The 22,288-nt window shown below is 42.0% G+C and overlaps 4 protein-coding genes across 10 annotated transcripts in view; 2 read left to right on the top strand and 2 right to left on the bottom strand.

Annotated features, from left to right (window-relative positions):
* Positions 1-132: 132 nt before the first annotated feature.
* Positions 133-3,138, bottom strand: GDF9 (growth differentiation factor 9). Its single transcript, XM_006212821.3, has 2 exons — positions 2,742-3,138; positions 133-1,490 (listed from the first exon to the last, which is right to left on the bottom strand). The coding sequence occupies exons 1-2, from the start codon at positions 3,136-3,138 to the stop codon at positions 529-531; spliced, it is 1,359 nt and encodes a 452-aa protein (XP_006212883.1). The 3' UTR covers positions 133-528.
* A 2,053-nt stretch (positions 3,139-5,191) lies between these two features.
* Positions 5,192-6,481, top strand: UQCRQ (ubiquinol-cytochrome c reductase complex III subunit VII). 3 transcript variants are annotated; one of them, XM_015246570.3, is made up of 3 exons: positions 5,192-5,284; positions 5,451-5,618; positions 6,284-6,481. In XM_015246570.3, exons 2-3 carry the CDS (start codon positions 5,465-5,467, stop codon positions 6,376-6,378), a joined length of 249 nt encoding a protein of 82 aa, XP_015102056.1. In that variant the 5' UTR covers positions 5,192-5,284; positions 5,451-5,464; the 3' UTR covers positions 6,379-6,481. The 3 variants fall into 3 exon arrangements, with proteins under 3 accessions (XP_015102056.1, XP_015102055.1, XP_006212882.1); XM_015246569.3 differs by having other exon boundaries at positions 5,193-5,301; XM_006212820.4 differs by having other exon boundaries at positions 5,217-5,293.
* A 4,943-nt stretch (positions 6,482-11,424) lies between these two features.
* Positions 11,425-12,446, top strand: LEAP2 (liver enriched antimicrobial peptide 2). Its single transcript, XM_006212819.4, has 3 exons — positions 11,425-11,481; positions 11,683-11,822; positions 12,143-12,446. The coding sequence occupies exons 1-3, from the start codon at positions 11,425-11,427 to the stop codon at positions 12,177-12,179; spliced, it is 234 nt and encodes a 77-aa protein (XP_006212881.4). The 3' UTR covers positions 12,180-12,446.
* A 575-nt stretch (positions 12,447-13,021) lies between these two features.
* Positions 13,022-22,288, bottom strand: part of AFF4 (ALF transcription elongation factor 4) — an 82,464-nt gene continuing 73,197 nt past the window's right edge. For all 5 annotated transcript variants that reach the window (XM_072957282.1, XM_072957281.1, XM_006212818.4 and 2 more), the window contains 2 exons: positions 21,269-21,489; positions 13,022-18,812 (listed from right to left, as the gene is read on the bottom strand). In XM_072957282.1, coding sequence (XP_072813383.1) covers positions 18,685-18,812; positions 21,269-21,489 — 349 coding nt within the window. In that variant the 3' untranslated portion in view covers positions 13,022-18,684. The remainder of the gene's footprint in view (positions 18,813-21,268; positions 21,490-22,288) is intronic.

The raw sequence follows: 22,288 nt of genomic DNA, 5'->3' as shown, positions 1-22,288 counted from the left end.
GGGAGAAGTTAGTATCTTTCACTCTGCAAAAGGGATAAAAAGTTGAGCCAAGACTAGCTTTTCAATATACTTTCTCTCCCTATCAAATGACAATTTAAAAGCAAATCTTTAATTAAAGTTACACACAGACAATTTTTGCCTCTGACAGAAATTTATTCTTCCATTAAACAAGACTATAGCACTCTGAATTGTCTATTCAGTGCTGCAATCCCAACCACAATTTATGCTAATTAAGTTTTTACATCAAAAACAAGACTCCTCCGAAAAGAAAAAAATAACTCAGGGAAAAAAATTTAAAGCTCTCCAAAATAATGGCAACTCATTTACACTTGGAAATAAAAAGGCAGATGTTAGCCCTTTACACTGACAGATACCACCGAATGTGCTAATCTGCACAGGCCCCCCTTTACACGACGCACACTGCCTTATAGAGATCTGACACACGAAGCTTTTTCCTGAAGGCACAGATAGGCACACAGCATTTATTTTGCCTGAGAGGCTCAAGATTTTAGTTCAGAGGGCCCAATGTTAACGACAGGTGCACTGAGTGGCTATCATATCTTCATATTCTTTATAAGCAATTGAGCCATCAGTCTCAATGGTCAAAACACTCAAAGGGCTGTACTTGGCAGGCACACAGGACGAGCGCGGCACTGAGGGGTCGAGCTTTTCATGGATGACGTTCTGCACCATGGTGTGAACAGGGGAGCCATACCGATGTCCCGCTGCCCTCGGACAGTCCCCTTTACAGTATCGAGGGTTGTATTTGCGTGGGGCCACAATCCAGATGTCCCACTTCAGCTGACTAAAGCTAAGTCTAAAGTCATGGAGCTCACACTCATTCTGGGGAAAAAGAAACTGTTTGAAGTATTCACTCAGATTGAATGAAGCTGGAACCAGAGGCTTCTTCAATTCAGAGCTGACCGTTTCCTGATCTCTCCGGTGACGGGAAGCTCTTACAGGCTCAGCAGCCTCTTCTCCCGTGGGATAAGCGGACAGCCCTCCCTTCTGGTCAGGAACCTGTGAAGGCCTCCTTTTATGGTGGTGGGAATACCGCCTGTGATAAGCCTCAGCACTTGTGTCATTCAGATATAAAAGCAGAGAGGGGGGCACCAGGAGAGTCGTATGAAGTGGACTTTTCTGTGCTGAAGGACGCTGCGGCTGGGCTGTCAGACATGTAAAATTTACAGACATGTGAATACTCCTCCTGTTGGAGGCCACTAGAGGCTGAAGGAGAGCGGTCACATCAATCTCAATCCATTTGTATTTCTTTCTAAATTCAAACTGTGAGTTAACGGTAAATGAGTTTGGAGCTTTAGGGAGAGTCTTGCTAGAAAGCTCTGGCTCTTTAATCACCAGGTTACACACACATTTAGCAGAAGGAAAAGCAACGGAATTGCTGAAAGTGTATAGCAAGACTGACTTGAGTAAATGTTCAACAGCAGTAACACGATCCAGGTTAAACAGCAGGTCCACTGATGGAAGGGTTCCTGAGAAGAAAAACAATCCACCAGTAGTGCTCAATACAAATCGAACACAGCAGGAAGTCAAATCAAGGAGTTAGTACCTCAGTATGTGCTTTTGCCCCTCTTTTCCCACTTTCTCAAGCCTCAAAACAAAAGCGGGGGTGAGATGGGAGTTATGAAGAAAAAGCAGATAATCAGCGCTTACAGCTGGGTACTTTATCACCGGGAAGTCAGAGCCACTTTGGTGATAAATTAAAACAGGGGTCTCTACATTCTGAAGTTTCAGAATCTAAATAATTTGCTCCAAACACAGGGAATGCTAAAAAGGAAAGCATTATTTTTCTCTTGGAGAGTCTGTAAAGGGAAAACTACACTAAAACAAACACTTAGTGGCAGGGGGAGGGTATAGCTCAGTGGTAGAGTGTGTGCTTAGCATGCATGTGGTCCTAGATTCAAGTCCCAGGACCTCCATTAAAAAATAAATTAAAAACCTAATTACCTCCCCACCTAAAAACTTAGGGAAAAAAAGAAAAAACACTTACCAGGCTTGTTAAGGCATTCTAAGTCCTTATTGAAAGAGTCAATAAAGAAAACTTACTGTCTATGTTAATTGGGAACACTTGAGACTGACAACAGACGCTCAAAAACCCACTATAATAAAATAGGACATCAAAGAAGGGTTTTAGGGAGCCACAACTGACCTGCTGGGTTAGAAGTCAGGAGCTAGTGAATATTGTTTTTGTTTTTTATAGTGCTGCTCCCTTCTCTCACACACCCAAGACTGTTAGCTAACACTGTGTTCTTATAAAGATCCACTGTTCTACATGGGGACTTAAGCTTTCCACTCACAGCAAAAACTACAGAGAAAACATGCTGTTTCATAAAGCACACCAATAGCTGTAAAAGGCATTTTAGGCTCATTTCCAGTCCAGCATTGGTAGAATGGGAAGAATAAGCAACTGGAAGTCAAAATGCCTGGTTTCCAGTCTTGATTTTGTGACCCTGGACAAGACACTAACCCTAGCAGCACTTTCATCAGCCTACTGAGCCATTAAGTCTCTTCTAGCTCTAAAATTCTATCATATTAACCCACTGTAACTCATGAGGACATAAGGAGGAAATAGTAAGTTCAAGTACCAGATTTGCTTGGATTTTGATATTGAATAATTGCAAAGTAAATGCCGTTCAAGGTGCAAAACACAGCTCCTTTCTGTAATGGAAAGGAGAAGGTCTATCATCTTCCCTCCACCCATTACCCAATCTGCTCCTACACACCTGTTGCCTGGTCCCCAGGAGCCTGCTTGTGCTGGGCACAGGGGGTGAAGAGCCGAATAGTGTTGTAGAGGGGACTTCTGTTGGATTTGGGGATCCCCTCCTTGGTAGCATATGCCTTATAGAGCCTCTTCATGTAGCGCAAAGCTCTGGCTTCTGGCTGCAGCCTAGGGGCCCCATCTGGCCCATCATAGAGAACTTTTAAGAGAGGGGAAAGGAGGCCAGATCTGTGCCTCTCATCTAGAGGCTGTAGCAAAGACCAAGGCTGAGCCTCAGATTCCAATGCAGCACTAGCGGCAATCTGAGCTTCTCCGCTAGAAGCCTGAGAACCAAGGCTAATAGGAAAATAGAGCCAAGCAAAGCAGCAAAACCAAAGGAAGAATTTGCTGGGAAGTGCCATGGCTTGGAAGAATTAGCAAGGAGCACATTTCCCCATACCAGTCTTCCTCCTACAAACCAGGAAGAGCCTCGGTTGGTCTCTTAAATAAAATTTAGGTGTGTGGGTGGGCTAGGTTCACTTCTGTAATCAGACCTCAAGGATGTCCAGCTGAAGATAGTTCTATCAGCTATATGTCAAACACCTGACAGAACCCTATTTATCCAATTTGTCCTCCTTACACGTGGATATATTTGGTTATTTAGCTTTCCTCTTCCTTTTCCCTGGCATTTATTTAAAATGTCTTAAGTTATCATTATACTAATGGTCTAATCATGTAGCTGAAAGGCTAAGAGAAATTGAGGAGTGATCTTAAAATAAAACCACTCATTTTTTCAGAGCAAGTAGGATTCTTAAAATGTTCCTTAGGTACTTGCTGAAACTTCCAAGGCATATGGAAAAGCTAATTATTCACAATGTTTGGCAGATCTGTGGGTATGCAATTTATGGTATTGGGTTTACTCTTCTTTATCCTCCCCACTGCTCCCATTTTCAGGTGCTTAGAATAATTATTTACTGCATGCTGATTTGGAGGGTGAGAGAAAGTCGCAATTGGCATTGAAATTCCAGAAAGCAGAAAACTGCTAAGTTGCATAGTTCTCTGAGGTAGCTTAATAAGGATATGTACTTGGATTACTGCAACATGCCTTAAAAAGGAGGACGTCACCTTTAATCTTGACTCATTTTATAACACCTTGATGCCTTCACTTTGGTCTGCACATTTGCCTACACAAACTTTGCTTGAAAGGTCTATTCTATACGTCTTTGCAGGTGCTAGAAAATAAAGTTTTATTTGTTTTTCATTCATCACTCAAATGGTGGTAGAATTTGCTAGGGTATTTTTGTTCTTAACTCTTGTAAGTATTTATGTTTCTGCCTCTGAGCGGAGATCAGGTTAGAGATTATGTTTCAGAAAAATGAGACAAGGGTGCACCTTGGATAGCTGAAATGAGAGGATATCCAGTGCCACCCCTAAGGAGACTGTTTTCTGAGAGAAAGTCAACCTACACTCACAGTACAAGATACAGAACCAGTCTATGCAGGGCCTGGGCTGATAAAACTAAGGTATATTTGTAAATTTTAAGTTCATTGCCTGCCAAGCTTCCCCTAGCCGGTCACTGGTAAGCAGGGTTATAAAACACACTCAAACTGTTGAATGCAAACTTGGATCTAGATTACATACGGTTTGCAATTCCATGAACAAAACATGTACAGACATGCTGCATCAAGTGGGAAAGTCAGTCAGCTGCACAGGACAGCAGCATTCTTAAGTAGAAAGCACTTTCCCAAAAATGATACCGCCTTACACACGTTCCTGCCTCCCTCCCTGGAAAGTGGAGCGAATTGTGGGCAACCTGACAGCCCGTCCCTGGCCAAGCCCTGTCGTGGAGAGGGGAGAGCTGGCTGCTGTGAAGGTTGCCTCTTCCTTCCCTCCTCCCACCACTAACAGTTGTTCAGCAGTTGCTGGACAATTATGTGAAGTCTGTTGTGGCTGGATTTGAGGAAACGTTTTAATCTCTCCTGGAAAAGTCTATACTCTGCCACTGTAATCCGGTGGCTGCCAAGAGAAGCCCCAGATCCGTGTCCTTGACTCGGGTCCTGGGGTCGCTGATGGTCTGAACATAACCGATCCCAGTTCCAGCCACTGGACAGGGCCGTATAAAACCTCGTGTCGGCTGCCAGGCGGCACCTCCTCCGGCCTCCGGGGCGCTCTCCACCGCGGGAGGGCACCGGCCTTCAACGCGCGGCTGTCTCGACCCTCGAAGTTAGCAGCCACCTTGCTCTTCACCTCTTGGTCCCGCCCAGCTCTGGCCGCCTCCAGCGGCTCCTCAGAAGGGCGAAGACCCAAAGAGAAGCTAGAGGGGCTCTGGGGGTACCCCCGTCCCAGTGCCCGCCAATCGTGCTAGGCCCCACCCCCTGCCCAAGCACCGCCCACCACACGTCACCTGTCCGGGGCACTTCTCTCCCGCACGGAGGAAACGGCACCTCCCCCTGGAGACTGCAGGGAAATTGCTCTCCCGGAAGTGACGTCACCACCTCCTAACGCGGCGCCCGGCCCTACCGGAAGTGGCGGGCTGAGGCCGGTGGATCACGTACTGTGGAGGGCGAGGTGACCTCGGTGCGGGGGTGAGGTTCTGCCGCCCGATCTCGGTGGCCTCGGGAGGGTGGGGGCGCCGCCTAGGCTGGGAGAAACGGGGGACGCCGGGGAGGGTCTCGGGTTGGGGGCGGCGCGTCCCGGGCTTGAGCCCAGCGTCTGTCCTCCCTCCATACTGCAGGCGCCGCTGCGACCATGGGCCGCGAGTTTGGGCACCTGACGCGGATGCGGCATGTGATCACCTACAGCTTGTCGCCCTTCGAGCAGCGCGCCTTTCCGAACTACTTCAGCAAGGGCATCCCCAACGTGCTGCGCCGCACTCGGGCGTGCATCCTTAGGGTCGCGCCGCGTGAGTTCCCTGGTTAGGCGGGGGTCTGGACGTCCATCCACCGTGGGAACGGCGGGTCCCCTCAGTGAGCGCTCTGCGACGGGCGGGCGCCCTGCAGCTTGCCATGCACACGTTTTCTCACTGGATATTCTTGAAGGCCCTTGAACTGGTCATAGCATCCTCCCTATCCTACAGATGAGGGAAGTGAGTCACGGAGAACTTAATGGACTGGCCCAAGGTCACTTATGTGACTCCATCGTCTCCATATGAGGTCATCTTTACCCACTTCCTTCTTAGAGATGAACTGTTTTGTGTTAAATGTGCAACAGATGGTGATGCGAGTTGCACAATATTGTGAATTTGCTGAAACTCACAGAAGTGTACATTTCAAAATGGTTAAATGATGTTTATCTTACGTGAACTTGATCTGTTATCTCATTAAAGTACTTTAAAATGTGCAACAGGGGAGAGATAGGGAAGATTTGGTCACAAATTTTCCTGGGTGAACTCCTTTCTTTTGGCCACCTGTTAAATGTGTGTGTAATGTAGCCTTTCCTGATCTGGTTTAAGAGTGCTTTCTTAAAAACTAGAGACAGGAGGGCAGAATATGCTGAGTCAGAAATGAGGACTGGGACCCATGTGCCTTATATGTGCTCACTGCTTACTCTCGTTTTTTATTTTTATAGCATTTGTAGCATTTTATCTTCTCTACACGTGGGGAACCCAAGAGTTTGAGAGATCGAAAAGGAAGAATCCAGCTACCTATGAAAATGACAAATGAGCAGCTCATCTGGATAATGGTTCCTTGTCTCTGAACGACCCTTCTCTGGGAGAGGAGTCTACATTGTAGTGTCCTGAAGACACAATAAACTTATTATGGGCTACACTGTTGTGATTTTGCATTTTTATGAGCAGAGTCCTTGGATGTGTCTGCTAATTTTCAAGTTCATAAACTCCCCTCTCCAACATGAGGCCTGAACAATTTTGGCCAGTCTCTGAGTTTGGTGAAGGATTGTGGCTCACCCCTTGTTCTGTAATCTACAAAACAGTAGCTGCAGCTACTCCTGTGGATGGCATGAATTGTAGGGAATGTTGGCTCCCGGCCTCCACTGCCATAATGACAATAAAATCTAGTAACTGTATTGTCATTATGTAATTATTTTTCTTAGCCCTTTACACAAATAAAAGTGTTTTAAACCTCACAGCTACCTCTTGAAGTATCACTGTTACACTTACTTTGCAAATAAGGACACAGGTATAGAGAGGATAAGTAATTTGCTTAGAATTATACAGCCAGTGAATGGTAGAGTCTGGCAAGCAAGTTCGTGCTGTGAGAGCTATGCTGTACCAACTTTCCTCCTAAGGCAAGCCTGCCTTAGCCTGGGAGGAAGTCGGCTGTCAGAGGAAGGAGTGAGGTGACTCCTTTGCCTCTAGAACTAGGCTCAGCAAACTGGCTGTGTTTGTACCAGGTTGCTAACAGTGGTTTTCAATCATGTGTGGCGCATAAAGCTTAAAATATTTACTCTCTGGCCCTTTATGGAGAAAGTTTACCCCTGTTTTAGAGCCTTTGAATAATCTTTGTGGTGGAAAAAGGTACCCTGTTCCATACACCAGGTGGTGGTGGGGATAAGTGTTGGCAGTTGTATGCTTCTGGTTCCCTGCTCTAGTTTTAGAAACTTCTCTTCTAAGGACACTTGGTCCAGAGCAGCAACTTTTACAGTGAGCTCAGCTTCTGGCCCAGAGTATATCTGCATTTATTCTAATGATTGCTCCTGCCTTTTAGGAATCAAAATTAAAATATCTCAAAACAAAAGTCGGCAAAGATAGATTGCATTGTGACACAGGGTAAGGAGGTGAGGCTGAGGTGGACAGACTTGGGCCCATATCCTTTGTTGCTTCCTCACTGTGTGATGCAGGCAAGAAATCCACATTCCTTAGCTTTGAACTGCTCACCCATAAAATAGATGTGTTAATACAGAGCCTTAGGGCTGAGGTAACAGTGAAATGACTGATATGGAAGAGTCCGGCAGGATGGTGCAAGCTTAACACAGGACAGTGGTGTGATGAAAACTCTTGCCTCACCAAACATAGTCTAATTTTCCAGTTTGGCTGTTTGTCCAAGTTTATTCCCAGGGCTTGCTGCTTGAACTGCAGTGTTTTGGGGACATAGACGCCTTTGAGAATCTAATGAAAGCTGTGGACCTGAAGAAGCTGTGAATGTACCCTTCCTAAACTTTGTATTGTTTGAACAGGCTCACGGCCAGGGGAAGATCGATGATTGCCTTAACAGGACATTAATCTGAATTTTTCCCCTCTGATTTTGGCCCCAAGCTTCCTAGGGGCGATGGCCACCATCTTCCATCTTGGCTTCATTTTACCTTTAGACTTTTATTCCTGGTTCTATGAGTCCTTTTGAGATACCAGCTCAAAATCCAACTTACTCTTCCTCAGTCCAGACCAGTCACTGAGCCTGTTGGTCTGAATCCTTTTATTCCAGGTGTGCTTTACTGAGGAGGGGTTCTCTAAGCCCTTTCATGTGCTGAGCTTCTGCTTTGGGATAAAATTGTTAAAGGGTGCTTTAAGCCTGTCTCCTTCCAAAGGGCTTTCCTCTTTAAACTTGGGGACACAGAGCTCTGTGCAGCAGGGTGCTGGTGGGTGTGGAATATGAGTTGTCATAGCTCAATTCTCTCGTATGTGATGTGGGATTTGGGGTCATTTTATGGACTATTCTATCTGTAGAAATCCATAAAAAGGAAAGTGGGTGAAGTCTCTTAAGGAAGAGAGACCACTGCTGTGGCCTCTGCCTGTAATCCACCCACCTGGAGCCTCCAGCCGGGGTATGCTCCTTCACCTACTGCTGGGGCACAATCCCGTGTTCCTTTAGCCCTTTTCCCCAGCAGTGCTTCTGCTCCCCCAGGGCTTTCCTCTCTGGGCTGCAGAATGCAGCAAAGGGGACTCCAGTCAGCCCACAGTCCCAGAGATGCAGGCCCAGAAGTCCATGACAGTTCTAGCCAGCAAAAGAGCAAATACACTTTGACCCTTTGCTGAAGTTTTACCTGGAAGTTTTTCCATTTCAGAGTCTTTCATTTTTCATTAGGTACCTTCTGCTCAGGGATAGCAAAAAAGTTTCCAGTTACTGTTGTGCCCTAGTGATCTTCTGTCCACCTAGAATGTGTTTCAAACAGCTGCTCATGTAGCTAAGCCCTCTGTCTCCCATTTCATTCTAGGCACTTAATCTCAGAAACAGAAAATCCCTGGGAGCTGTATTAAGAGTTACCAAGGTATAAGCTGTCAAATGTGTTCAGTCATTTACTTCTTGTAAATTAATCACTTGAACCCCAACATGTTGAGTTCTGAGAGGCCTTAGAGATCCTCCTGTCTCACGACAGAACAAGAAACTAAAGCCCAAAGAGGGGAAGGGCTGGCCTGGTCAGTTACCCTACCTAGGCCCCTGGCTCCTGCCTTCCAGCTAAGCACTCTTTCTCCTTATGGCTCAAACTATTAAAGGCTGCTGAGACCTTTCTGCTGGAGGGTGGAACATGTAGTTTTAAATCGATTTACTCAGCAAAGTACTTGAATGCAGAGAGTGCCTGGATTTAAAAAAAAAATTTTTTTTAATTTCAGGAATAGGCCTTCACAAGTCTGCTCAAGGATGTGGGATGGCTGTGGACAATTGCTATCACTTCAACTTAAAGCTGTCTGGATGCCACTTTGCTTTTAAAGGTTTGATTTTTGCTCCATACTTAAATAAAACAACTACAGAGTTAGTGTGGACATATGTTGAAATTCTTTCCCTCACGGTGATTCCTTCCACAGGCAGTAACTAATGGATCTTTTCTTCTGGTAGGAGGGATAGCACACAAGGCAGAGAGAGGCTCGAGCCACAAAGGCTTCTGCAGTGTTGTCACACCCACACTGAATGGTCCTTTTTTCCCCTCACAGAGGGGTCTCAGAGCAGACCCTTCCCTCGGCTGTGGTATTGGCTTATGTTCACACAAAAGGCTACTTTGATTTTGCTTGAAGTACAGGAAGGCAGAAATGGAGGCTCATGAGAAGGTATCTCTTTGGAATGAGCAGGTTCCAAATCCCATTTGGCACATCAACTCCAGGCTTGTTGAGGGGAGGCTGGCACCGAGTCCACAAATCCAGCTGGCTCTAGGACATCACGTTGTTCAGTCTTTTGCTTACCTAATCGGATTTGTGTTCTTACCCAATGTTCACTAGGTCACCACGCAGCCTCTTCCCCACCCCACAACAGTACTTAATTAAGCCCCTACTTGGGGTCATTCTGTGTCTGAGCCAGGAGTAAAGAAAGGGAAGAGCAGCTAGTTAGTCTCAGACTTGCAGGATTGGTTAAGTGAGTTTGACATAGTTCTGTTTCTCAGTGATCCATATGTGCAAGCAGTGGTGTCTCCCTCCAGGCCAGGTTCCATGTTCCTGAGAGGACTGGAATCAGGCAGACAGATCTGCAGCATCACATCCCACCCAATCTCAGCTTCGATGTCCACCATACCACCCTCTTCTCCCTTGGCAAGAGGACTGGTGACCATCCCATTCCACCTCCAGCTGTGCTGCACCTCCTCCACTTTCCCTTGGGGAACAGGCAGTCTCTTACCACACATCCAAACTCTGAAGCTGAGAAGGGCTTTGCAAAGAGGTATCAGCCAAGTGTTCAGGGAGACACTAGGCACAAAAAGAATCTTGTTGCATTTGTTTTCTTGGCTTTTCCTTCCAGGTCACTGGCAGATCTAAAGTCCTATAAATCTCCTTACTCAGTATTCACACCTTTCCCCATAAATTTATTTAAATGTCTGTCATTTAATGAGTACCATAACTACTCATGGTTTAGGTACATGCCCTTTCTTGGTCTAGAATCCTGCAGCAGTTCCCACTTAAGCTGGTGGATGTTTTTGAGCTCTGGAGAGATCTCAGCCCTATGCCTGCTTCCCTCAGGCTGCTGGAAGGATGTCCTCTGTAAAAAGCCCAGTCAGCTGCTGGCAGAAAGGCTCACAATTCCAGGTTTGCAACATTTGTCACCACCACCACCAATCTCTCCCACTGCTTTAGGAGCCCCTGCTGTCTCCTCATTCACATTTTATTTTAAAAAAGGAAACAAAGCCAACCAGTAGTCATTCATTCACTTCACCCATGACTGAAACATCAGTCAGTCCTGATTTCTTTTCCCCCAGGAGGTGGCAGGTAGGACAGACTTTGAACTTTCTGCAGCAGGGTTTCCACTCTTCTAGGGAGATGATGTGGAACAGATAACTAGGATGACAGTCCATCCATATAAACGGGGGTCTAGGGCACTGCAGACCACTGCTTGCTGAAGCATCCTCCCACAGAAGGGAGATAAGGGCCTCACCCCACTGCCTGTAACAAAATGTATCTGCACTTCTTTTCTAGACAAAGATGAAAGGGGTCAACATTATTTCTGAAGACCTCAATATTTGAATTGTATTTTGATTATAGAATGATTTCACTGAACTATTTTGGAATCAAAATGTGGCTAGGTGCCTGGTCTCCCTCAATGACTTCACGTGGCTTTTCAAAGGGGAGGAGGCAGTGCTGACTTGGTAAAATGAGTGAAAAGATCCAAGCCAGCAACACAGTCACTCAAAGTCCAGATGAGGGATCGGTAAATACAACGTGCCTGAAAGACAGGCCTTGAGCAGATTCCTCTGGTAGACATTAACTCATTAAATTGACCATGACTGTAAATATAAACTTTGCCCCCATCTCACCTGGCAACCATAAAAGAGGCGGGTTTGTCTATAAAAGGATGCGGAAACTGTCCCCAGCTTTCAGGCTTCAATATCCCGTCAAGATGTGGCACCTCAAACTCTTTGCAGTACTTACGATCTGCCTGTTGCTGTTAGGCCAGGTAAGGAAAGGATACATATGTTGGGGTTGTGGGGATGGTGGTGGTGGTGGAATTGTAGGCAGAACTTCAGAGAGCCAGATTCAGTCCTGAGGAATGGTCCTTCTGCTCTGGGTCTATAGCATGGGGGGAGGTGGGGTTCTTCCAAGTGCACAGCAGGGGGTCAGCTCTTGTATGTCTGAGGTGAATGTTTTTGCCCTACAGGTAGGTGGCTCCCCAATACCAGAACTGAGTTCAGCAAAGAGAAGGTCAAGGAGAATGACCCCATTTTGGAGAGGGGTTTCCCTCAGGCCCATTGGAGCTTCTTGCCGGGACGACTGTGAGTGCATCACAAAGCTATGCAGGTACTCCACAAACCTGGGAGCAGGGCTGGGCCCAAGAGGCCTGGGAGGCTGGGCAAAGGGGCCATCAACACACACACAGGCCTAAGAATAAAACTGGGCTAGAGGACTGCCTGGGCTAAAGCTGGGAACTCCATGGAGGAGAATCCCTCAAGAATTAACAGCCAAGAACAGCTCCACACAAGTACCATGAAAAAGCAGCGCCTTTCCTTTCTTCACTCTAACCTGAGCCTGGATATCAAGCAGAGGAAGGAAATGCAGCAGAGGGTGCTCTGGGCACTGCTAGATCTTTGTCTTAAAAACCACCTTTTCTTTTCCCTCAGAAAAAGACGCTGTTCCCTAAGTGTGGCCCAGGAATGATGTACACACCAGGGGAAAAGAGGACAGCGCTCGCCTACAACAATGCTCCGTTCTATGGAATACTGACATACTGCATTTGGCTGGAGACGCTTAAGTGAAGCAATCTTGTGTTTTTAATATTTAAAGACAGATGTATGCTTTAAATTGGTCTCCGTTCCTTCTTAGAATATTGATATGTAGGTAAGCATAACTTAACTTGTGAACTTAGAGTTTATTTTTCTATGTATACTATTAAATGTCTGAAATGGAAATTTTGGCAGCCTGGAATTCACACTTTTGAAGGGAAGGATTCATTTTGTATACTATGGAAAAAACAGTACTGCCTAACAATAACAATGTGTTAACTTCTCAATCAGGAAAATGCAGTGGGAATTAATTTTTTTAAAGAAACACACCACTAGGCTAAAGGCAAAAGTTTAGTACACTTAGTGACTAACCTCAGCAAGTTCACCAGCTATGGCCCTGGCTCTTAACACTCCATGTTAAGAACTTGAGTGAGGTGTCAGAGATGGGCAACGCTGGCACTCAGGACCTGACGATGTGCCCAAGTTCGCCCAGGAACAGAGGCAGAACTGGAAGAAAAACCTAGTTTAATGAAACAATAAAAGCCCAAGGCACCAAGATTAACAAAAAGGATGTGTTTGAGATTTCTGTTGAAGCAGGGCGAATTTCCATCTATGCAGAAGGACCCATGGCCAGCCAGTTCAGATTTTCTGTAATCAGAAAATAAGACCTGGACAGATGGGACCAGACTTTTAAAGAAGAGTAGCTTTGGACCCTAAAATACAAAACAGAAATTACACAAAAGGGGCGAAGTAAGAGTTGAAGAAGTGTAGAGAGCACAGTGTTTATAAACTTTAATACAGAAAATCTATTTGATATTTATTAAACTTAGTTTCTCCAGCTATGGTTTGGCATTATACAAAGCATCTTAATGACACAGTAGAGTTAAAAAGATCTTTACAAATTGAAATGTGATACCCTTGTCTCCAAATATTTTAATTGCCATAAATTTGTTTAAAAATACACATTAAACGCATGTTTGACACTCTAAACTTTCTATAATCTCAATACCACAAAATACATATAATATACTATACAGATGTGGAAAAATCTAGTTAGTATATAATACTTTGCTCACCATTAACAGCTTTTAGTATGTGAAATGCACGTACTGACTTAGAAATCCTAGCTTTTGAGCCCCAAAAGTACCTCTGAAATTTTAAAGTATTCCAACAAATAAAAATCACAGTATATAATTGAAATTTTGGTTGAAAATGTCAGATGCCGGAATATTCTGGATAAAAGAAATGTCAAACAAAGATGTGGATCATGTACAAAACAAAGGCGTCCTATCAGACGCTAGCAGTACCTTTCTGTAGAATCAACAAGGCTTTGAATTTATCGGCGGCATTACCTCCCCTCCAAAATCCCCCCCAAATATCAAACCGTTATCACCAAATAATTTTAATTTCAAATAAGATAAAAGGATTTTCAATAAATATATAAGCATCTCTATCCTCCATATACAAAATTTCTTAAAATCATTCGGAACGGAGGCTAGATAGAAATTTTCATAACTGTGCTTACCAACCCCACATCTGGTCCTCAGAGGTGCCTTTTCAGGCACTACCCACTGGGCCAGCTCTTGTTGGTGAGCCTTGCCCTTCCCCACCCTGCCCCACGCCACGCGGACCCCAGTACTGTTGAATGCTCATCTCAATGTTTTGCCAGGTGTGTGCATAAAGTTGTAAAATGGGGACACTTCTTGAATAACAACAACAAACCCAACTGTATGGATAATCATGGCATTGATCTGAAAGGCAGCATTTCCAAATAGGTATTTTCCAGAGAGGAACATAGCAGGTGGAAAGTTCCAATAGTTAAAAGCTGAAAAGAAACCCCATGTGGAAGCAGTAAGAAGTCAAAACTGAATATTATTAGAATTTCTGGGTGGGAGCTTTTTCCCATGCGCATTTAGAGAGCTTTTTTGTCTGTCTCTTTTTAAGAATGGCAATTTATGCTTAGCTGAGCAATGGCGGCAAGGAGAGATCAAAGCTGACATTCCTGAAAGTCAACTTCATTTTATGATGGTTACTTAGGCTGCTATTTTAGGTTGCTTAAAGATCTTGGAGACTTGGTTTAGACTCTAATGCCTTATTCTGTGATCATAAAGAAGATATTTAGATATTCTTTCCATTCGCTTTTCTGGTGACAGTAAATTCTTTTTAATTAACTATAGGGTTCACGTGAATAGAATCAGCATCTATTTTACCAACTATTAATAACTCACTTCCTGTCATTTGCCAGCTTGGTTCTGGGATCTAAGGGTCTAAACTGAAATTTCTCCCATTAGTGAATATGTGAAAGATATGCTCAGAAATATGACCAATTTGGCCTCTTGTCACTACATATTCCAAGTCATTCAATACTTTTCTATTTATTTTAATGAATAGCAACCTTAGATTTGCAATATTATTATTGGAAAAAAGTCTGCCTCTCCAACACATAGATACATGAAATTGAAATATGTGTTCCACATAATTAGGGAATATGAGTTACAGGAATCTATATGGATTTGAAATGTTTTGCTTCAATTTATTTAGGATTAAAAAAAAATCATCACAATCTGCCTAGAACATCATTCCCAGTAGGTGTTCCTGGGACTCAGAGGCAATCTTCTATAATGCAAAATATATAATGAGGCCATTTTGTTCAATTAGCAACTGGAAAATTAAAATCCTTCCCACCCTGTAAGAGCCCTATTATAATACAGAAGGGCTCAAATGTATTTTAAAAGTTAATTTACTACAAATCATAGTAATTAAGCTTTAACAATCTAAAAGGAATACACATTGCACCCTTGAACATTAATATTCAAGGTGTCAACAAGAAAGTGTCTTAGATCAATTTAATAAATAATGTGGAAATAGTTGCACTAAGCTAAAATACTAAACACACACATTTTGGACAAACTAATTTCATGTTTTCATACATACATACATACATATATATAAAGTGTGTATGTGTACATAATTTTAAAATCCAAAGTTGCATACCCTCACACTTAGAAGAGCGCACAGCATACGACTCTCCTCTACACAACTAGGTATCACCGAATGGAGCTTTGTGGGCTGCCCTGACACTCCAGAGTGCTGCTGGCCTCCAGAGCCAGAACTTTCATTTAGAACAGGTGCATTTTGTAGGCTTTTGCTTCACAATGAAAGTTCATTCGATAAAGGTAATTTCTCAAAGTTTCTATCTTTAAATACAAAATGATACTGTCTGAACTAGCTGATTAAACCTTTCTTTAATGAAAAGAAACAGACAACAATTAAAAAACAACAACAACAGTGAATCTAATAAAGCCAAGTGTGTCATTCAAAGTGCAGCCCTGGTGCCTGTGGATCCATCAGTGTGAGAGCTCCCCCAGAGCACAGGCATGTGTGGGCACAGGCACACCTTACTCTAGATAGCTTTTACATTGGAGAATTAAATCAGTGATGGTTAATTAACCTTCTCTATTCTTCAGCAACTGCGGCTGTGAATTTATCTGAAGTACTCACTGCTTATAAAGGCAGTTCTTGGCTACTTGCCCAGAAAAAGCTAGCACTGAAGCAAGAAATGGGGTGAATGCTTCCCAGCCAGACTGGATCTGGGATGGGCTGTGGAATTCTGAATCACCCAGAGGGAAGTGCTCCTCACGGCTGGGCAAGACTATACCATGTGACAACTTCATCCGCCAAAATCTGTTCGTTGGTTGCCTGTAAAGAGTCCAGTGGTGTAGGCTGCTGCCTCCTGGCATAAAGTGTGGTCTTAGAGCAGTCAACAGAGCAGTGTTTAAAACAGTTGCTATTTTTATAATTAACTATATATTAAGTACAAGTCTCAGACTAAGTACATTTTTAGCCATTTGTGAAATTCAGTTTTTAATGGTTAGAGAACACTGAAGACACCTACTGAGGAAGGAGGAATGGTCACCCGTAAAGGAGTCCAAAGTATGTGCTGAAGTAGATGAAGACACACAGACAGAACTTTGAGGAGATGGACACAGAGGAGAGGGAGTGGTGTTTCCACAGACTGTTACACCGAAAATTCAATTATTTAGAACATTGCCCACTACTACCTGGTGGGAAGAACCCTCCACAATAAAAAGCTTGAAAAATTCATTTTCCAAGAATTAACACAGTTTGAGAGAGAGAGTATTTTAGAGCAGCACCATAAAACATTGCAGGAAATTCTGCTTTAACAAATTATCAGTGTGATCCGGGAAATGCTCCTGTTGCCTTTCGGGTCAGACAAGAGACTAGAACACACTAGAACTTAGAAGTGCTTCACTGGCTGCTCTTGCTTAAAGTCTAAAAGCTCAGAGGATATTTTTTCCATTTCTAAGATATCACTGAAAATTACAGAATCAGAGTCAGACAAATCAGAGAAGGACAAGACACACATCTACTTGATTAACTGTGGCAAGTTTCTTACTGAGTACCTACCATGATCACTGAGAAGCTGTCCTCTTAAGGAAACCTGTTCCAAAAACACACGAAGATTAAGTAACAAACATAACACAGGCAATTTCTCCAAAAGAAAAATCAACATAATTTGGAGATTTCAATCCTCAGTGATATATAAAAACAACGAGGTACAAAACCATGAAGAAGCTCTATATGAGGCCACAGGACAAGGAAAGTTCACTAGCTTCAGGATGTGTAAAAGAGACTCAGACACAGAGGATTCACTACACCACTGGGCTTGGAGATTTTCTATCCCTTCTTTCCCATTTCAAGCCTTAGCAACCTTCTATAAATAGCAGGGCCATTCTTTTCTCCGACTGGATGGATTCAGTTTTGCAACTGGGAGAAGGACAAACTGTTATTTGAAGCAGCGTTACCCAATAGGTTAAACTAAGTCATGTACCAAAGCGTTAGCTTTTCTGAAAGAATTTTTATATGACCCTAAGGACGACCGAAAAGGGAAGAGAATTTAACATTATTACAGCAGAAGACCAACCATATGCACGATCTGGTCCTGGTGTAAAACTTCATCTGTAAACAATCCAGAATCTTCACTTAAAGGTTAAGATTTAAGGCACACCAGACATGAAAGGGGCACTACAAACAACAGACAGAAGGTACATTTCTCACCTTTGACTCCTATATGCACCTTACAGGGAAAGGTGCTTTGATATACAACTCTTAACAGAGCTGGCTTCTTAAGCTCTACCCCTGCTCTCCCCACTTCCCAAGAGAGCTCACACTGAACTAAATTAGCTACTTTTCTAGTGTGAAATTTCTGATCCCATCAGAAACATAGATCATTGATAAGAGTCTTCATAATACAAAGGGAGTAAACATAAGATAAGTTTAAGAGGAGAAATTCATCATCTCTACATCAGGCATCAGAACTCTAAATTGTACAGCAAAAGCACACACACCACAGTTCCAGACCATTCCTACATCAGCCATGCATGCTCCCATCAGAGCATCACAATCTAGTGTGAGAAAAAAATTTAAATTAGAATGCTGAAGCGAGATTTTACCCTACAAACATCACCAATGAAAGAGAGATAGGCAGCAACCTCAGGAGTTGGATCATCCTTTGTTCAACAGTAACTTACTCTGTCTTAAGTGTCAAATTATTAGTAACAAAAAAGAACACATGGTTTTAATAAAATCCATAAGGTTCGAGATTGTCCTCTCATGAAGCCCTTCATACGATAAGCTTCTCTGAGAAAGTTTGCCTGCCTTCTCCTGTAATGCATTAAATGCAGGTTACAGTCACCTTGTGATTGCTATAGTGTTATTAACACACGTTCACAGTTCTTGAAATAATGCATACCAAATTAGACACACTTCATTTTACATCCACATAGAATGCTATCTTCTCATATTTAAGTGATTTTTCATGTGTAGAGTATCCTTAATACTAAGTATAAATTCTGCAGTAATAAAATTGTAGTTAAGATTTGAAATAATATCAGGTAGTAGGTAAAAAAGAACATTCCATATTTTAGATGAACCAACTCTTAACTCTTAGAAGAGCTACCACAAAAAGACATTATTATTAGGTAACAAAGTTCCCAAAGTATATAAATAAAAATGCCTATATTAAATTTACACTAAATATTCAACAGAGTAAAGTTATAGGCAGAAATAACTAAGTTTTAAACTAGCTCCGACCCTGGAACTTAAAAAAATTAAAATAAATAGAATTTCAATTGATTAGTTATGAATTGCAATCGAAATTTCAATCTTATGACAGATCACTGAAACCATCTTATCAATGTGCCGCAGATTTAAAAGCATTTAGATAATTTTTCATATTGGGAATACTGAGGGGTCAAATGACATGATGGCTTTGGGTTATAAAAAACAACACATGAACCAGGGAGGAGAAAACCATTCCTCATTCTTAGTGTCGACTAGGTGGTGTGTTATGGCAGTTTTCCTTCGTGACGTGACACAGTGTTGTGGAGAAAATCAGAGGCAACGAGAATGTGTTCAGTTCAAGATACCAACTTGGCATCCTGGCGAAGCCAGTGCAGTCCCTGCCGGGTATAACGAACCAGGTCTGTCATGATGCTTGCGTTAAAGATGAGAGGGCCCATTACTTTATCCAGTTCCACAAAGAATTCTAGAAAACCAAAAACATTCATTAAACGATGCACACTCTTGAATCGCTGCTTTAAAAATTTTAGACTGTAAAATATTATTCATATGAAGTAAAAAACACCCCCTTCTGCACTAAAATGATAACTGTCCATATTTTAGAACAAACCACCCCACAGTCTCTCAAGGGCTATTTTTTTCCCTAAGTTATGAAACATTTTAAAGAGACTGTATGGTCAGGAATTAAAGAGTTATACATATAAGCAGAATTCCACTGATGGAAATTGCTAGTATGCTGCAAACATTATTGAAATGGAGATCTTCTGCTACAATGTACTATAACTCAAGGCATTCTCCCTGTACTGTTTTTGTATAAGAAATAAGTGGTACAAAAAAGGGCATTCTCTGCATGTTTCCCATAAGAGCCCTGTGAGGTTAGACGGTTGCAATAGCCTGTATCCAACCTTTCTGCTGTAATCACATGCCATGCAACATTGATAAATTAAATCTCATGTTTTAAACAGTAGTTTAAAAATGTAAGGGACAGAAATAAAAGGATTTTTCCTATGTGAACAAATACAGACTGCTATGTATGTAAGGCAGAGTGTAGAGAGGAGGAAGGGAAGAAAGTATCCTAACATTTGATCCCAATGTAATTTTCAGAGAAGACAGAGGGGTGAAGGATTCAGTAAGGAGAGTTTTTACATGTGTAGAGATGATTAAGGCCTCGGTATACTCAAGCAAGGCAAGAAGCAATCAAACAGTTGAGGAGAAAAGGGCCTTCTTTATAGAATTCCAGCTAATATATGCAGAAGGAATATGAGAATAAAAAAATTCCTGATGAATTTTCTATTTGCTAATGGAATTGGAATGGATGTAGAAAGTGATCATCGAGGGATGCTAGAATCGTTAAGTTAAATAGGGATTTTACATCAAACAGAGTCAGGCCAACACCACCTGAATGAATAAAGAGTCAAACCAACACTAAAAAAGGGATAACCATTACAAGCCTCATAATATGATGTAACAGGAAATACAGAGTACCACCTATGAAAAGTTCTTATCTAAAATAATGAACTTCAATCTAATCAAGTCTCAAGATACAACTATCAGTAGGAAGGAAATAAGGGGGACATAAAAGCAAGCTAAATGATACCAAGAGGAAGTAATCAGTCAAATCCAGAATATGAAACATTCTATGGCCAGTTTCTCCTTGACATCAGTGGCATGGTAAAATAAAAAGAAAAGAAAAGAAAAAAGAAAGGAAAGGAAAGGAAAAGAAGGTGAAGGAGGGGAAATTATTTATTTAAGAGACTGATCAATGAATGTTTGGATCCTGTTGGAAACAAATTCAATTGTTAAAAAAAAAAGGCACATTTGAGACAACAGGGAGGGCAAGAAAGAAGGAAGGAAGGGAGAGAGGGAGGGAGGAAGGAAGGAAGGGGAAAGGAAAGGAAAGGAAAGGAAAGGAAAGGAAAGGAAAGGAAAGGAAAGGGAAGGAAAGGAAAGGAAAGGAAAGGAAAAAAGAAAGGAAGGGAAAAATAATCCTAGAAAACTGGCATAAGGGAGAATTACGTAGGGGTGACTTAAGAATTTCAGCTTTGTAACCTTTCCTAAGTAGTACTGACAATATTTAAAACTTTAGGAACAAATTAGGTTTTTAGAAATACAAGTTTATGTTATATGTTGGGGTTCCCTTTCTACCTGCCTCCCACCATTACCCCTCTTTATGTATTGGAATCTTTCATATTCATGGGATTACCTGTTCATACTATAAGTATTGAAATATACTCTGTAACAAAAGGACAGTTGATGGATTGGCTACTTTAAGTGTTTCTCTACAAAGGAGCTGCCTGAATAAATGCTACATGTAAGTTTTTATTACAGATACTATTAAAATAAGATGGTATTTATACAGTACATTTCCTAAGGTCTTTAAATACTTTAAAATTCTCAGTGTTCTTAGTTTGGGAGATAAACTTGAGGTTCACAGCTTTAATGAACTAATATTAAAGAATGCTAAAAATTTATTCATTTTGTAGTCTCTTTTATCACATAAGTTTCTTCTAATACATGTAAAAATCCAGTATAAACATGCTTTCTTATATACTAAAATCTCATAGATACCAGATGTCTGGATGTTATCCTATGCCAATGGCCAAATTACTGTTAACCATCCCAGAGCAGAATATACATTTTATTACTTTTATAGTATGAGCTGCACTGAACGTGCCTGGACAAAGGCATTCTTGTCTTAGACCACAGACTATTTTTGTTTAGTTTGTGTTACCACTATAGTGCAAGGTATTTTTTGACCAGATTCAGTACATTTATATGAATACTAAGCCATGAAGATTAGCAAACTAGTTATTATTAACTCTAGATTAGATAGTAAACTAAATGCACACCAGACACTTAATTAGATCATAAAGCTCCTTTTAATAATTTCACCCTTCAGAGTTTCTCCAGAGACCTCCCTACCTCTTTGCTCTTTGGAAAGCTGTTCGGCTTGGTCCCAAATTTCAGTGGCATAGAGGAAGTTGGATGTAACCTGAACATAGGTGGCTGCCATGTGGTGGATCCTCTGCGGAATGGTCACTGAAGAACCACTTGCTGAAGCACTACTGGCCCCAGAAGAATAATTTCCTGAATTGCCTGGCGACAGCTTTGGAGAAACAGGGGAAGGCATCCCAACAGCTTTGCTACACACAGAGAAACAGGAAGTTTATTCACATGGATATGGTGAGAGTGATGAAATCAATGCACTACTGGCTCTTCCTACAGGAAGGCTTTTAAAATTTAAAGATTCCTTTTTTTTTAAACTTTTATTGAGTAATAGTCATTTTACAATGTTGTGTCAAATTCTAGTGTAGAGCGCAATTTTTCAGTTATATACGAGCATATATATATTCAGTCACATTTTTTTTCGCTAAGAGCTACCACAAGATCTTGTTTATATTTCTCTATGCTATACAGTATAATCTTGTTTATCTATTCTGCATTTTAAAATCCCAGTCTGTCCCTTTCCACCCCCCTAAAGATTCTTTTAAACTAGAAAGGTTTCCAGAGAAAGACAATTTCTTTTAAACAAATATTTAGCTCACTGAAAACCACTGTGAGTTATCATCTTATCTAGACTGTTTTAACAAATGGCAACAGAACAAGAGATAAGAAAGAACTGAGAAAGTCATACACCTTGCTGGTGGTAGCAGCAGTTCAAAGACTCAGAAGCTTGATCACCTCACTCCCAGCTCAACACACACTCTATTTCTATATTGGGTGTATATATAACAATTTCAAACTGTTTTACAGAAAACTGAGTGGATTAACAATTGAACAACAACAACAACAACAAAACTGTGGTAGTAGATAGAAACATCTTACTTCTGGAACTTTCCTCACTGAACCAAGTTATTCAGACCTGACAAAGAGGTACAGCTTTCTCAATCAACTGCAATCACCTCAAGCTTCCTGTCAATTATTTCTTAGGAAACGTATGAT

This window comes from Vicugna pacos, chromosome 3 (assembly GCF_048564905.1).
Source record: "Vicugna pacos chromosome 3, VicPac4, whole genome shotgun sequence".
Taxonomy (NCBI): Eukaryota; Metazoa; Chordata; class Mammalia; order Artiodactyla; family Camelidae; genus Vicugna; species Vicugna pacos.
The sequence above is the reverse complement of the archived record's forward strand: the minus strand, read 5'-3'. Positions and strand labels throughout refer to the sequence as shown.